This window comes from Eublepharis macularius, chromosome 13 (assembly GCF_028583425.1).
Source record: "Eublepharis macularius isolate TG4126 chromosome 13, MPM_Emac_v1.0, whole genome shotgun sequence".
In the NCBI taxonomy this organism is placed as follows: Eukaryota; Metazoa; Chordata; class Lepidosauria; order Squamata; family Eublepharidae; genus Eublepharis; species Eublepharis macularius.
Genome location: NC_072802.1, coordinates 9473628 through 9491076, shown reverse-complemented (window position 1 = coordinate 9491076; position 17449 = coordinate 9473628). Strand labels below are relative to the sequence as shown.

The 17449-nt window shown below is 45.8% G+C and overlaps 1 protein-coding gene across 1 annotated transcript in view; it reads left to right on the top strand.

The window, feature by feature from the left end:
* ZC4H2 (zinc finger C4H2-type containing) overlaps window positions 1–11514 on the top strand; it is a 48869-nt gene extending 37355 nt beyond the window's left edge. The window contains exon 5 of the mRNA XM_054996468.1: window positions 8138–11514. Coding sequence (XP_054852443.1) covers window positions 8138–8251 — 114 coding nt within the window. The 3' untranslated portion in view covers window positions 8252–11514. The remainder of the gene's footprint in view (window positions 1–8137) is intronic.
* The last annotated feature ends 5935 nt before the right edge of the window (window positions 11515–17449 follow it).

Here is a 17449-nt window from a genome sequence, read left to right as displayed (position 1 = left end):
AACTGCAAGAAGCAGTCCAATGTCTGCAAGAAGCACTTGGCTGCTCTTCAGGCTCCTTATCTCTGGCTCTGGCCTGCAAAGAAAGCAGCAGTTCCCTCAGTCAGACTCTAGTCTACATGCCAGACTGACTGGGGTGGGGTGCGGGGGGGGAGAGTTTTAAACAATATCAAACAGTTTGATAAACCCCTTCTTTATAATATCTCCTAGAAGGGAAATTCTGAAATTTAATTTCTACTTGGTTGGGCCTATTGCATACTTGCAAAGAAACCAGCAGTTCTCTCAGTCAGGCTCTAGGCTTTCCCTTGCTTGCTGCAGGCGGCCAGACAGACTGAGGGGAGGGTTCTGGCAGCTGATAATAGAGAAGCAATGTTACTAACTGCCCATGCTCTGTGACTTTTACTCTCCAGGCTCTAAATTCTAAACTTTTAATAAAAATAAAATGTTTGAGAGAAATGGCATGTGTTACAGACACCCTCCCCAATACCTTCTCCTTTCACACATAGAGCTAAGAACAAGCCACGTTTTGGAACAAACCACAATTACTCTAGGCATCCAGTTTGGTGTAGTGGTTAAGAGCAGCAGAACTCTAACCTGGAGAGCCGGGTTTGATTCTCCACTCTCCACTTGAAGCCAGCTGGGTGACCTTGGGTCAGTCACAGCTCTTTCAGGGCTCTCTCAGCCCTACCCACCCACCTCACAGGGTTTTTGTTGTGGGGATAATAATGACATGCTTCGTAAACCGCTCTGAGTAGGTGTTAAGTTGTCCTGAAGGGTGATGTATAAATCAAATGTTGTTGTTATAACTAGGGGTGTGCAATTCGGTATTCTGATTAGGTTAAAGTTACCGAATCAGGGCCTTTTCGGTTTTTTCCGGTATTAATGAAACTTTTTCTGAATACCGAAAAATTTCAGTAATACTGAATCAGAGATTGCCGAATCGATTTGGCCGTTGTTTTCAAAGAGAAACCCTTTTCCAGGCTTTCCGGGAGTCTGGGGGGGGATTTTATGTCCGACCAAACTTGGTGGAGACCTTCTCCTAACTCTCCTCTAACTACCCCCCAAGTTTCAGAAAGATTGGACTTTGGGGGGCCATGTTATGCCCCCCCAAACAAGGTGCCCCATCCTCCTACACTCTCCATGGTTCTCTATGGGGAAAAACAACTCATCTTTCTAGGTGGCTTGGGGTGGCATTTTGCAAGCAAAATGCTCCCAACTTTCAGGGGACCTGCTCCCACCTGTCCTCCCACCCTCCACCAAGTTTCAGGCAGATTCCACTTTGGGGAGCCGTTTTATGGCCTCCCAAAGAAGGTGCCCCTATCCACCTCCACTCTACTGTTCCCTATGGGGGAAATAGAATCATAGAATCATAGAGTTGGAAGGGGCCATACAGACCATCTAGTCCAACCTCCTGCCCAGTGCAGGATCAGCCTAAAGCATCTCTGACAAGTATTCATCCAGCCTCTTCTTAAAAACTGCCAGTGAGGGGGAGCTCACCACCTCCCTAAGCAGCTGATTCCACTTTTGGACTACTCTGACCGTGAAAAAGTTTTTCCTAATATCCAGCTGGTACCTTTGTGCATGTAATTTAAGCCCATTGCTTCGGGTCCTACCCTCTGCTGCCAACTGGAACAGCTCCTTGCCCTCCTCCAAATGACAGCCTTTCACATATTTCAAGAGAGCAATCATGTCCCCCCTCAACCTCCTCTTCTCCAAACTAAACATTCCCAAGGCCCTCAGCCTTTCCTCGTAGGGCTCAGTCTCCAGACCCCTGATCATTCTTGTCGCTCTCCTCAGCACCCTCTCGATTTTGTCCACATCCTTTTTGAAGTGAGGCCTCCAGAACTGCACACATCACTCCAGGTGTGGCCTGACCAAGGCAGTATAGAGAGGGGCTATGACCTCCTGCAATTTCGACGCTATGGCCCTTTTGATACAACCCAAGTTTGAATTAGCCTTTTTTGCCACCACATCACACTGACTGCTCATATTTAGTTTACAGTCCACTCTTACCCCAAGATCTCTTTCACATATACTACTGCCCAGAAGTGTATCCCCCATCCAGTATTTGTGCTTCCCGTTTTTGTGGCCCAGATGTAATACTGTGCACTTTTCTTTGTTGAATTGCATCCTATTCACAGCTGCCCACTTCTCCAGAGTATTCAGGTCTTGTTGAATTTTAATTCTATCTTCTTAGGTGTTTGCTACCCCTCCCAATTTGGTATCATCAGCAAATGTAATGAGCAGCCCTTCCACTCCTTCATCCAGATCATTGATAAAAATATTGAAAAGTACTGGGCCCCAAACCGAGCTCTGCGGCACCCCACTGGACACCTCCCTCCAATCTGATGAAACGCCGTTGACTACCACTCTTTGAGTGCGGTCCTCCAACCAGTTCCTTATCCACTGAACTGTCCTATAGGCCATTCCACAGTCTTCCAGTTTGCCCATCAGAATGTCATGGGGGACCTTATCAAAAGCTTTACTGAAATCCAGATAAATCACGTCAACAGAGTTCCCCCGATCCAGTAAGCTGGTCACTCGATGAAAGAAGGAAACCATGTTCATCTGGCAAGATCTGTTAGGAACAAAACCATGCTGACTTCCCCGAATCACTGAGTGGTCCTTCAGATGCTTACAAATTAATCCCTTTAAAATCTGTTCTAATATCTTCCCAGCAACAGAAGTCAGACTGACCGGCCTGTAGTTTCCTGGGTCATCCTTCCTCCCTTTCTTAAAGATTGGGATAACAGTTGCTCTTCTCCAACCTTGTGGCACATCCCCAGTCCTCCAGGAGGCCTTGAAGATGATGGACAGGGGTTCTGCAAGTTCTCTAGAAAATTCTTTCAGCACTCTTGGGTGCACTCCATCCGGCCCAGGGGATTTGTATTCATCCAGTGCAGCCAGATGCCTCTCCACAACCTCTCTGTCAATGTCAATTAGCCACTCAGGTGCCCTGCCAGATTTTCTAATATCTCTAGATGTGCCCGAGCCTGTCTCCCAGCACACATTGGGGAAGTTGAAGTCACCCAAATAAGAGAGGCTTGTCGGGCTAGGGGTCGCATTTTGCATGCAAAATGCCCCCAAACTTCAGGGGCCCATCTCCCACCTGTCCTCCCACCCTCCACCAAGGCCCAAGCTGATCCCACTTTGGGGGGCCATGTTATGGCCTCCCAAATATGCTGCTCTTAGCCTCCCCTTTCTCCATTATTTCCTAAGGGGGAAATAAGAGAGGCTTGTCTGGCTAGGGGTGGCATTTTGCTTGCCACCCCCTTTTTAAATCCACAGCCTTCAGGGACCCATCTCCCACCTGTTCTCTCGCCCTCTACCAAGGCCCAAGCTGATCCCACTTTGGGGGGCCATTTTATGGCCTCCCAAAGATGCTGCTCTTAGCCTTCCCTTTTTCCATTATTTCCTATGGTGGAAATAAAAGAGGCTTGTCTGGTTAGGGGTGGCATTTTGCATGCAAAATGCCCCCAAACTTCAGGGGCCCATCTCCCACCTGTCCTCCCACCCTTTACCAAGGCCCATGCTGATCCCACTTTGGGGGGCCATTTTATGGCCTCCCAAAGATGCTGCCCTTTCTCCATTATTTCCTGTGGGGAAATAAGAGAGGCTTGTCTGGCTAGGGATGGCATTTTGCATGCAAAATGCCCCCAACCTTCAGGGGCCCATCTTCTACCTGTCCTCCCACCCTCCACCAAGGCTCAACCAGATCCCACTTTGGGGGGCCATTTTATGCCCCCCCAAAGGTGGTTCTCCTGCCACACCACTTAGTCTTTCTACTGTGGGGAAGACTTCCACACCGCAGAAACACATGGGATTGGGGCTGCCAATGGCCACAGCCACAGTCCACCTGCACCCAAACTACCAAATACCACATACCCCCTCCCCAAAACCTAACCTCCCCTGTCCTGTGGCCAGCCACTTTCTATTGATTCCTGTTATGGGAAAATCTCCCACAGCAGGAACCCACAGAATGTGGCATCTATGGCCACAGGCACAGTCCCCCTTTTAAATCCACCCCCCCACAGCCCCACACTGACCCAAAGACACCCTCCCCAACATTCCCACACCAGCCACTACCCCAGGAGCAGGCTGGCCTGTGATGGGAACTTTTAAACTCTCTTTCCCAGGGCAATTATGCACAGCCCAGGGGTGCCACAATGGTGGGCACACTCCTGAGTGCGAGCTTGTCCCTGTGAAAGAGCACCTGAACCACAAACACCCTCCCCCTTGATTCCGCCACCACCTACAGAGATGGCTGGCCAGCCAGCCCCATTGTTCCCTATGATGGGAACCAATGGCACAACAAAGAATAAAACACAAAAACACACTGAATAAAGTTTAAAAAAATTATTTTCTCACTTTCAAAGTACAAGTAGGCAAAGCATTGTGACACATTACACCAGCAGTCCCCCACACAGAAAAATAACACAACTCACTTAACATCAGAGAATCACAAAAACACAATTCCTGTCAAAAACACTTTATTTCTTTAACAGCTGTAGTTTACACAGCAGGGGGGTACACCAAACGGCATTCCAGCATTCCCCTACACAAAAATAACAACTCACTTCACATTAAAGAATCACAAAAACACAATTCCTGCCAAAAACACTTTATTTCTTTTTTTTATTTTTTTTTTTTATTTTTCATAACTACAAAACACTACACAGCACTACACAAGACTATCACAAGGAAAGGGGAGAGGGAAGGGACAAAGGGGGGTGGAAAAAGAAAAAAAAAGAAAAAGGGGGGGAATGAACTACAAACACTAAACACTACACTTCAATGTTTCCCTTCATACTGTCATAATACAAAAATAGCTCCATAGGATAATGATGGAGTGGTTAATCATACAGAGAATAAACATTTCAAATTCTGATTAAACTTTCCTCCCCCTTCTAGGTCCCGGACGCAGTTCTCTCTGTGCAACCGCTGTTGCGGTGCTCTCCTCCTCCTCCCCCCCTCCGGCTCCTCCTTTTCTTCGTTCTCGGTGCAGCAGAGTTCTGGGTTTTTATTCTCAAAATCCTTTAGTTGATCTTCTGATAATATCTTATAGGCCTGATCTTTATATCTAAACCATATTCCTTCCGGGAATAACCATTTGTACTTTATTCCATGGTCCCTCAGAAGAGCTGCAAACTTTTTATATTTAAAACGCCTTTTCCGGACTAGAAATGGAACGTCCTTCAAAATCTTGACTTTCAAACCCATAAAGTCCAAATCCGCATTGTATGAGTTATATAGGATGGTGTCCCGAATCTTTTTAAATGAAAAGTCAATAATGATCTCACGAGGCAACTGTCGCTTTGTTGCATATTTTGAAGAAGCCCGACGGACCTCCAAAATGGCGCTTTTAACCTCTTCTTTAGTCGTCCTCGCGGGTATCGCCAATAGTTCCGAGACCACCTCCCACAGATCCTCTTTTTCCTCCTCTTTCACGTTTTGGAGACGCAAAATTGTCTGCGTTCGTTCCATCTGTAGCCCGATCAGCTGGTTCTCAACCAGCTTCAGCTCCTTTTTTGTAGCCTTCACAAGTGACGCACTTTCCAGAGCAGACTTCTCTGCCCCCCCCCGCTGCTGCCTTAATGGTTTTCACTTCGCTTTCAATTAAGCCCACCCTTTGATCAGTTTCGTTCAGCTTGTCAACAAAGGGTTTTATGGCTTCCACCACCGCCCTGCGCACCAACTCTTCGAGCGACTCTCCCTTCAAGGTAGCCGAGATTGACTTACCGAGAGCGGGACTTTGCTTCTTTGCTGCCATTTGGGGGGGGGGGGCGCCAACAAAATTCTGGAACTCAGCGAAGGGGAAGAACGAGTCTTCTTCAGATCAACCTCTCCTTCACGAACGCTTGTAGAACAGAAGGGATTCGCTTGTTTACGGGCTTCCGCCTGTTTCTTTTATTTGCCGTTTCTCGTTGCCCGGCGGCACTCGAGGCGCCGCGCACGTCTGCCGGCCTCCATAGGGACAAACGGGCAATTCCCCCCCCTGCATTGATTTCGGGGAGTTCTTCCCGCAGTGTCCCGGACCCTGGCTCCCTCCCTGGGAGTCCTGGGGGCTAATCCTTGCGGATCAGCCGCCCGGTCAGGGTGCCCGGTCGTTTCCTCCCGGACCAGCCGAGAGGAGCGTCCGGCATGGCTGAGAAAACGAAACCGAATCTAAAAACACTTTATTTCTTGAACAGCTTTAGGTTACACAGCAGGGGGGCACACCAAAGGGCATGCCAGCAGTATCTTACACAAAAATAACACAACTCCCTTCACATCAGAGAATCACCCAAAACACAATTGCTGTCAAAAACAGTGAATTGAGTTGTTTTATTTTGTGTAGTAGACTGCTTTCATGCCCTGTTGTGCCCTCCTACTGTGTAACCTAAAGCAGTTAAAGAAAGTGTTTTTGACAGGAATTGTGTTTTGGGTGATTCTTTAATGTGAAGTGAGTTGTATTATTTTTGTGTAAGATGCTGCTGGCATGCCCGTTGGTGTGCTGGCATGCCTTTAGGCCCAAAAGCCGAATGTATTACCAAAACGCAAATACCGAATCGGCTTGCCGATTTGGTATTCCCTGAATACCGAAATGGTTTCCTGATTCAGTTAAAACCAAATCAGGTTTATTGAAACAGGCAGGCCTTGCACACCCCTAGTTATAACACAGACAAAACAAAGCAGACAGATGTGTGCTCTTGCCTGCCCATTTGGTGTCTAAACCACAGTTTGATTCTATTTTAGAATCCTAGTTTCTAAGCAAGAGAACAAACTAGACGTTGTCCTTTTGTCTGAGTAGGATGCCATAGGTAACTGGTTTCTTCATTCTCAGTTTTATGTGGGTGGAGGAGGAAAGAGAGAGAATGTCTGAAAGCTTTCTGGCTCTGCTTTTCATGAGCAGATGGAAGCTTAATTCTTTGTCATGCCTAAATACAGCCCCTAACTTTTGGGCAGTGTCAAAACATAAGCTTATCATGTGTTAGGACCCCAAACCAAGGAACTACTGAACGGAGCCATCTTTGCCTTCATGACTAGTGCTTTAAATGGTGTGCATCAAAGTGAACTAGTGTCCCCCACTCTGTCCTCCATCCCACCTTCCACCCCAGTTTGAATCTCACCCATACCGGGAACTCACTCGAAGGCCTGAAGCAAACCACTCTCAGCTGATGATGGCAATACCAGTCTACTTTATAAGGTTGTTGTTAGGATCATCCAGCTGATATCTGTAAAACGCTTTGAATACTCAGTAGTGCTATGTAAGTAATGTTAAGTGTTTTATAAAAGAAGCCCCTTACGGTAGGATTCTGTCCATAGGTGACTGGACATAAAAAGCAGAAGGTTACCTTTTGTATGTCTTAGGTGGCCAATATGAGAAATCAGTGGTTTTTTCCCAGAAGTTCTGTTCAAATTATGTTTTCTGCAGTGCTCAAATTGTCGTCTCCCATTTACTGCAATAGGCTTAGACTGGAGAAACTCTGCATAGGATTGCACTGACTGAGTGCTTACACACCACATCTGAGCCTGCAGGCAGCAACCTGCTTTTCTGAGAGCGGAATGGATGGGTACCCAGCGATCTTTGGAATAACACAAAAACCTCTGAGATGTCTCTGCAGTGCAGGCCTAGAGGGCTGAAGTGCTGTGGACCAGCTCAGAGGTGGCATTTTGTGCTTCTCATGTAGCTCCCATGTAGCTCTATGCACACTTCTTAATTAGCAGACACTCCTCTTGGCATGTCAGGGGACAGCGTGTTCCTCTGGAATGTCTTCTCCTGCTACAGTGGGAAGGGAGGCTTCCCATATCGTCAGCCTGGTGGACCAGATAACCCATGGCTCAGAGGCAGAGCACCTGCTCTCTACTAAGAAGGTCTTCAATTTGGTCCCACTTAAAAGGATCTTGGCTCACAGGTTTTGGGAGGTTCTGGACAGTACTGAGCTAAATGAACCAAACAGTCTAATCAAGCAGCTTCATGGGTTCCCATCTTTTAATATGGCTCAGCAGAGATGAGGCAATACCAGCATGCCTCCCTCCCCCTTTCTCCTGCTCAGTTTCCGGCCTCAGAAGCAGCTAGTCCACCAAGGTGAAGACATTGGCTCTCTGCATCATGTGGCAAAACAGGGTAACTAATTGGGATGCTTTGGTTACATTTCAGGCCTGCTTGTCGTGCCATCAGCAAATCCACCGGAACGCGCCTATTTGCCCGCTGTGCAAAGCGAAAAGCCGGTCTCGGAATCCCAAGAAGCCCAAGAGGAAGCAAGATGAATGAAAATGGGGGGGACAGAGCACTTGCCAAGAAAACTTGTAAACCCACTAGATACCCCCCCCCCTTTCTGGTCGAACTGTAAACGTTCATTGGAACACAATGTCGAGAGTGACTGAAGCTTTGTTTCTGTTTCATGTAATGTAAGCACAATGTTTTTCCTTCGGTCCTGATTCCCACCTAGTTTTTTTTATCAATTGTTTTACAGGCAGATAAAAGCTGAGGGTGTAACAGTTCAGTTATTCTGCCCTTTGAGTTCTGCATCCCAGTAGAGAATACAGTGAATGTAGAAAGACATTTTATACAGAATTATACGTTTTTGCCAAAATGCATTTTCACCTTTTAGCAAATCAATCCAGCCCAATTCTACCTGACTTGCCAAAATGTCATTGATTTCAGTTCCCTGCCTGGTTTTACTACAAGTGTTATTGTTGTGCTTGAGTTCTGTGCTGTCCGATAGTCTGAAGAGCTCTGTGGTTCATGTATATATAACCTGTATCCTCCAATTTAAATCCTTGCAGCATTTTAAAAAAGGCACTCCCAGCGAATCTCCATTGGCTGGAAGGAGAGCTGCTGCAAGATTGGCCACTCTCAGATTCACCCCTCTCTTCCCAGATCCCCCTCTCTCCTCCATCTTCTGACTCACTTTACTCTAACTCCCTCCACCCCCCATTGGCCATAGGGAATAATGGAGATCGGCAGTGGATAGGGGCACCTTATTTGGGAGATCATAACATTGCCCCCCCAAGTCCAATCTCCCTGAAACTTGGTTGGTCGTGAGAGTAGGGTTAGGAGATGGTCCTCTGCAAATTTGGTGCATTTCACTTGCAAAATGCCACCCCAAGCCACCTAGAAAGCCCCACTAGTCACGAAAGCTCTTTCCTCTTGCCGTTCCTTAGGAACGGAAGCACTTTCCACTTGCAGTTGTTTAGGAACGGCAAGGGAAAAACTGCTTCCACGCTACCCAAAGCTTAACAAAGCATTCCAAAATGCTTTGGTAAGCTTTGCTTCAGCATTACCGAATCACTTCAGCAACGCTGAGGCTGATTCAGGAATGCCAAAACATCCTGAATTGGCCCTGGTTCGGGTTAAAATCCTGGATCCCAAACCCGAAGTGCACATCCCTACTTAATTCTGCCATTTTGTGTAATTGATTCCACTTTTGCTAATCACAGTGAGGTCCAAGGAGCTTTGAAGGGTATTGAAGCTACATCTCCTGATGACTGGAAATCTTCCAGAACTACACATCTGTCCTTTGAGATTTCAGCTGGCTTTGCCCACCCAATTTTAAGCATAGCACTGATCTGGTATAGCATGTCAGGCTAAGACAGGAGAGACCTGGGTTCAATTCCCAGCACAATCATGACCACTGATCTTCTTGGGCCATTTAGCATCTCGGCAGAACTTCACAGTGTCATTGTGATGACAAAACAGTGGATGGGAAAGCCATGTATTCTGCCCTGAGCAACTTGGACAAAGCATAAGATTAAAAATAATTTATATTCATAATACACAGAATCTTTATAGCTCTTTCAGTATTTCATCCACATGATCTTGTAATTTTTAAGTAGGCCAGTATTATCTCCATATTGCAAATTGTGGATGGAGACTGAGAAAGAGCCTAAGGCCAGCTAGGGAGGCCATGCCAGAGGCGAGGTGGATCACAATTCATTCTTAGCCACAGCTTCACCAGTGTCTTGCAATTTATCTTTGCAGCCATAACAGCTAGAAACCTGCTTTTTTAAAGAAGGAAACCTGAGTTTCTCAGGAAGCTTAATCCTTCACCTGTAGTATAGATCCTAGGAGCCCCGTGGTGCAGAGTGGTAAGCTGCAATACAGCAGCCCAAGCTCTGCTCACGACCTGAGACATCCCCCCATGGGTCAGTAATGACTTAATGCTTGCACAGGGGACTACCTTTACCTTAGTATAGATCCTGTGGAGTTTCTGTGCTCTGCTCAGGAATGGCTGCATGTGTCCAGCTATGACTTGTCTGATGCCAAGGGGGGAAGCATCTTTATAGTATGTAAGGGTTATTTTTTCCCGTTAGTACTCCGGTGTGATTAAAAGTGTTTGCTGCTTTCATACATGGGCAGGAATACATAGGAATCAGCCCTTTGAGATGTTTAGTATGCCTCAGTCTTTAAAAGCAATGGAAGCAATTGCTGACCCCACATCAGCTTTGGAAAAGGATGTGAGAAGGAAGAGCATGTGAGACAATACTGTATCATTAGATTAGTGTTTAAATGTAAACATTGGGCATAAGTTATTTCTTTATTGCTCCTGAGATATTGGTCCCCTTAAAAAGGCAGTGTATTTAAAAACCTGCTTTTATTTTCCTTTCATAAGTGGTCAGTGCTGTTGACCAGATTGTGGTATAGAAGGAGGAACATGGACTTAGCTACAAAGGTCCCTGAATAGACTTGGAAAAGTTAGTATTTTTCAGTCTAATCTACTTTACAGGGGTGGTTTTGAAGATAAACTGGGATAATCCTCATGGATGCTCTGTTGAACTCCTTGAAGGGCACAAAACAAGACAGATACATGTTTTGTTTTGCAGTTCTCCAGATGGAGGTGTTTGTGCGAATTTACTCATGCATCTGGGCGTATGCATGTAACCAGCTCCAAAAGGGTTTGGCAGATCCTGTTTTTAATTAGACCTGATATTACTCCGTTCAGACTACTAGGTTATAAAGAGCCTGGCCCAGGGTCCAACATGCAGTCTCAACTGGTTATTGGGCCATGCTATACATTCAGGGATGGCTGCAGTGTGGTGTGCAATTTGATTATATCAGCCCATCTCGCCGCTCATGGGCAGAGATCTTCAGTACTAGTAGCAATGTATATCAGTGAAGCTCCAATCTCCACAGATTGCTCACAACCTCTAGCTGTGAATGGCAGAGCTCACTGTGGTTCCAAGGGGATTTCCAAACCAACCCAGACCTACCAGCAGCTTCTGGTTCACTTTAGGTTCTGTCACAACATGATCCTGAATCCACTCCTGATACTGGAATTTAAGTTGGATTTCAAGGGCACCTTTAGCTTTAGTGTCGACTATATTTTAGATGGATCCTTTGGAGTGGGAAATTGCTTTGGCTTGTCTAAGTTCCAATTCAAACTCCTGAAATGTCCTTTTTAATACAATGTTTGTTTTAAGGCCCCCACCCATGCTAGTTTTTAATGTGCTTTTTGTGCTCAGTATGTGTCTGTCTTTTTGAGGATTTAATATGTACATATACCCTCTTTTAAACAAGGTTGTCAGTAAAGTTTATCTCCATGGCTGTGTCCTTCCCCCCACCCCCAAGCCACTGTACCACATGACTCTGTAATGCAATCACATTTTTATCCCATCCTTTCTCCCAGGTCAATGTTCTTGGTTCTCTCCTCCTCCATTTTATCCTCACAAACTGCCCTGTGAGGTAGATTAGACAGAGCTGAGCTTTATGGACAAGTGGAGATTTGAACCCAGGCCTTCCCTGTCCTAGTCACACACTCCTCAGCCTTTCCTTTATAGAAGGCTAGAGCTGGAAATCTCATCATGGATGTCACGGGAAATCACTTTGGGGTGCTTTGTCATACTCAGAATTTAACTGCCTGTAGCATAATTTTTGCACACAGAAAATACTTTTATATCCATCCCAGTACTCGTGAACTTGATGGTTCCTTGCTTATCAGAGCTACCCACAAAAAAAAGACCATTGGATACTTACCGTGAAGGGTCCTTCTCCTCTGAGGAATAGGTGTGTGCGATCAGGTTTCCAATTTGGGATAAATACCCAAATTGGACCCAATTTATAAAGATTCGGGATTTCTGAATTGGGCCCAGCATGCTGGCCCCAATTCAGAAATGCAGAATCAAAGTTTCCCAAAACGATTCAGGTTGCTTTGGGAAGCTTCAGGGCACTTTTAAACCCTGGCTGGCTCCAGATGACCAACAGAGGAGGATCCTCCGCCGGCCACTTGCAAGCGGCAGGGAAAGGGCCCTTTCCGGGCTTCCGATGACTGGTGGGGGGGGGATCCCTTGTGGGCCAGCTGGAGTTTAAAGGGCCCTTGCGTGGCAGGAAAAAGGCCCTTTAAACTCCAGCTGTCCGGTGGTGGGCAGTATCCCCCCAAATCTTCACAGAGCATACTGAAGCTGGGCAATAAGCAGTTTCTGAAGTGGCTTGCCACTTTTGGAAATCACTTATTTCTGATTCTTTTTCCGATTCGGAAATTCCAAAGCAGGAAAACTGAATCTTACCGTCCCTGCACCCCTACTGAGGAACAGAGGACATCTTGAGGGGTGATTCCCACCCTCCAATCAGGGAGGCTGGAACAAGTTCTTTCAGCTGTCTTCTTGATGGGAGTCACCCTTTTGCTCAGTTAAGGTAACTCCACACGCAGTAATAATCCTATATAGTAGGAAAAACTCTGAAAATTAAAAATAGTTAAACAGTTAAACAGGAAGCATAAGGTAAGTGGAGGATAATGGTAAAGGTGTTAGCTGAACTGAACAGATAATGTATTAGATAGGCAGAAGGTGAAGTTATGACGATGACTTTGGGAGGGCACAAGATATCCTCCATTCTTCAGAAGAGAAGGACCCGTCACAGTAAGTATCTAATGGTCCGTTCTCCCTCTGAGGCAGAGGACATCCTGATGGAATCTCCTAAAGCAGTGTCCTTAGTTTGTGGGTGGGTCATCATCGTTTGGTTGCAATATATGCTGAAGCACCCTTCTGCCAAATGCTTCATCTGCAGTGTCATATACATTGAGCTTGTAGTGCTTGATGAAGGTGGATATGGAGGACCAGGTGGCTGCCCTACAAACCTCTTCCACCATGGCATGTCTGGCAAAGGCTGCGTTGGTTGCTGCACTGCGCACAGAATGAGCCACGATTCCTGCTGGCACATGGAGCCTTTGTATCTTGTATGCCTCAATGATACAGGCTTTGATCATCTGACTGATGGCTGAGCATATCATCTTCATTTCCCTGTTCAGTGGTGAGACAGAGATGAACAGAAAGAGGTAGTTTTTCTAATCGGTTCTGTTTTGGCTATGTAGGTTTTTAATGAGAACCTCATGTCCAGCATGTGCCAAGCCCTCTTTTTGGGATGAGATGTGTTGGGACAGAATGGAGGTAGGTAGATTTCCTGAAATTTATGGAATTCAGAAAAAAGATGAGCCATAGGAATTTAGCTGAGAGAGCACATAGTGCCATTGAGAAGCTGCTCTCTCTGTTGAGGCAGGAACTAAACTGAGCAGGAGGGTGACCCCCACCAGCAAAACAGGAAGCGGAAAGAACTTGTTCTTGCCTCCCTAATTGGAAGGTAGGAATCACCCATCAAGATGTCCTCACCTCAGAGGCAGAAGGTAGGAGTTTCTGCATGCTTTTCTTAAAAACAAAAGTATGTGTAAATTTTATTAAAGAAAAATAAATCCAAAGCTCATTTATCTCCAGAAACATCAAAATGTTGAAGGCAGTTGAGTATCAGTTAAAGGAGGTTGAGGGTCAGGAAGGGAAATTGGCCTGCTTGATCTAAGGGTATCTTGGATATTAGAGTTGGAGGGTAGGTTTGACTCTAATCCCTTCCTCAAACCAGCATGCTGTAAAATCTCTGGCACCTTTGGAGCTATAAGAAATGTAATAGGGTGATTAAGATTAAGAACCATCCTCACTGTTCTGAGATTAACCTTCCCATCCAAAAGGAGCATACAGACGTCCTAAACACACCAGAAGTTGTTTATAATACTGACATTTGATGGAGATGCTCTGTACAATTTGTCCAACAAATCATACTTATTCGAGAGCAATCTCTAATGCCTTCAGACAAAGAAACCATTGCCTTACTTCTGTCATGAATATGAGAACTCAACAAAAAAGCAACCGGAATTAATGTTCCATATCAGGCAACGACTGAGATTTACAGTTTAAAGCTACCATCCGTTTGATGATAAAAGATACATCCAATCTTTAACTTAGTTGTATTTACCATATCACTCCCAGCACTGACAAAATTACAGTGGCTTAATTTGACATGGAATTTTTTGATAAATAAATCATTACGTAGGCCCCAGAAACCTAATTAAAGGATTCCATGTTTGAGTCATTAGCAGAGTCTGTCGTGTGTCATAGGAAGCATGATTATAGGTGGCTGTGAGCTTGTTCTGCTGGCTGGTGTGTGTGCAGGAGTGAAAATAACAAAAGCATACACTTGGTTTATATATAGAAAAGAAATAAAGAGTTCTTTATTGCAGGAACTCCATACTCTGATAGGAAAGGAGGAGAGACAGATCCTAACTACCTATCTAGTCTAAGCATGGGCATGGATGGCAGGGCAAGGCCTGCATCCATGCTGCCAAGATGGAGGGAGGAGAAGGAGAAAGGTATTGCCTGGAACAAAGCCAGGAAGAGAAAGGAGTGAGAGGGAGGAAGTCAGGAGGAGGAAATCCTGGGAATAGCAATCTGCATATTAAAGGCAGTCAGAGCAGTAAACAACAGTAAACAGAGTGCTCTGACCTCTCTATCTTTCTAACTCATTGGTTTGTTCCCCTCTGAAACCTGAGGGGAGAGAGACAGCACTGGATCCTCCTCTTCCAATACCCCCTCTCACTGTTGCTTGGATCAGTCTATGAGATTCATCTTGTCTTGGGAGCACTCCTAGGCTGCCCCTTGACCCGTGCAATGATGTCACTTCCTGGAAGTGATGTCATTGTGCAAGCCAGGAGCGCACATGTGCACTGTGCACATGTGCGAACAGGAACCCAGGAACCCAGGAGGTAAGTGCCAGGCTGCTGGTTTCTGTTGTCCGGAGATCAGATATAATTCTGGGAGATCTCCAGCTGCTGCTTGGAGGCTGGCAACCCTAGCTGAAGCCCCTCCCTCCGTGTTGTGCCCAGAGCAGAATTGGGCCCCAAAGTGTGAATTCCACATCGCACTTGTGTCTGCATATTGGGTCAGGACTTGCATCACACATTTCATGAAGTTAGGCCTGAAGCCCACATTGGTCTTAGGGCTGCCAACTCCACATTGATAAATTCTTCAAAATTTGGAGGGCAGAGTCTGGGAAGGAAAGGGAGCTCAGCAGGGATGTGATACCATAAAGTCGGCCCTCCAAAGCTGCCATTTCCTCCGGGGGAATTGATCTCTGTAGTCTAGAAATCAGCTGTAATTCCAGAATCCAGGCCCCACCTGGAGACTGGAAATCCTAATTGTCCTTTCTGAATGGTAGCAACACTTTCCTAGAATCCTTCCTAAGACTGGGGATGCTGGTGATTGAACCTGAGGCTTCCTGCCTGCGAAACTACTTTTCTTGCTGAAATGCTTTCAGGTAGGAGTCTGCACAGCCATCACTGTGGCTTGTATGCAGAACATAATAGCCTAGAAAGAGCTTGTGAGGCTTCGGATAGGCCAGGCTTCTTTCTCTCCTTGCCAGTCTCCTGCAGCTCTGACCCCCTAACTGGACTGGGGAGACATTTATATATTGGGGAAGAGGAGGATTACATTGACTCTTAGGGCTCAATTGCATATTAAGGTTTCTTCTTTTTTGTTTTGAATGGCATAAGGAGAGGAGGAGGAAGAAGAGCCTTCTGTATTCATATTCCTAGCACAATGGGATACTTCCATCCTGCCGGGGTTGCCAACAGGCCAGGGGGGGGGAAAGTCCTGTCCCTTAAACATAGTCTTAAGGTGTGGAAATGGGCAGCTGGAGCTTTTCTTCATATGGAGGTAAATAAAACCACCTGGTAAATGACATGCCATTCTTTTTCTATTAAAGGGACAGGCTTGTTTTTCTTCCAGGCCTGTTGGTAACCTTCCCTCTTACAAGTTAAATTATGAATTCAGTTCACCACTTACAACAGTTCAGGGCTCATTTTGAGGGGGGACACGCAGGAACACAGTTCTGGCAGTTCTCCAAAGAGGTCATGTCAGGTGGCCCTGCCCACCTGGCTCTCAGCCATTTTTGGGCCTGTTTCGGCCTGGATTGGGGCCAAAACAGCCCGGATAGGGCCTCTAATGGGTGGTGGATTACTCTTCTGCTCAGCAGAGGCCTGATCCTAACCATTTTGAGCCCCTTTTTGGCCATTTTCAGCCCCCTTTTGCCATTTTGCCCCAGTTTTGGCCCTGAATGGTCAGGCTTGGGTCCAAAACAGCCAGGATAGGTGATGTCAGGGGGTGTGGCATATGCAAATCAGTTATGTCAATGACACACTTCTGGTGATGTCAAGGGCGTGGCGTATGCTAATAAGTTATGCTAATAAGTTATGCTAATTAGTTCCTCCAGCTCTTTTTCTACGAAATGACCCCTGCAACAGCTAAGGCAATATCCTTTAAGAAAAACAGAAACACCATGCACAAGCTGTTTAGAAAGGGGATTCTGTACCCTAAACTCATCTTTCCATGCCCCAAAACATGATGGAAAGATTTTCGCTACGAGTGCGAGCCCCTGATTCCGTTAGAGGCTCAGAGATGGTGTGTATGGTTTGGGGACAGAAACTAGTGCCAGTTTTTCCTGCTAAACAGCCAGAAGCATTATCCAGCCAAAACTGAGTCTCACTGGAAAAGTTAGGCATCTGCTCCAGTTTTCCCCACTGATTAAAATGGGATTAGTTAAACAGCATAAGAAAATGATTTCTCATCACCATAATTTACAGAAATTCTTCCTTGTAAATAAATGTCTATGTTTTTTTCTCTCCCAGGGAAATAAAACTGGACACAGCAGTTTACTTAACTTAGTTGGGAAAGCTGTCTACTTTCACCAAGTGAATAATTTTTAGTGAATCTGGAATCATAAGCCAAACATGGTGTTAATAGTCTACCAGATGGAAGATGCCACATTCAAATGAATGGTTCATTTCCATATTTGTAAAGAATTCTCAATGGAGAAGAAAGTTTGGCAGACAGCCTGACTTCTTGTTCCAGCCAAGATAATAAAAACATACGCTCTGGCACGCAGGAGTCATTTTGTAGAAAAAGAGCTGCAGGAACTTATTAGCATAACTCATTAGCACAGTTCATTAGCATATGCCATGCCCCTTGCCATCACCAGAAGTGTGTCATTGACATAACTGATTTGCATATGCCATACCCCCTGACGTCACTGGAAGTATGTCAGAAGGCATACTTCAGGCTCCACCCCAAAAATCTCCAGGTATTTCCCAACTCAGAGCTGGCAAGCCTACCTGGAGAAAAATTGCTTCAAAAGCACAAATAGTCAAGATGTTAA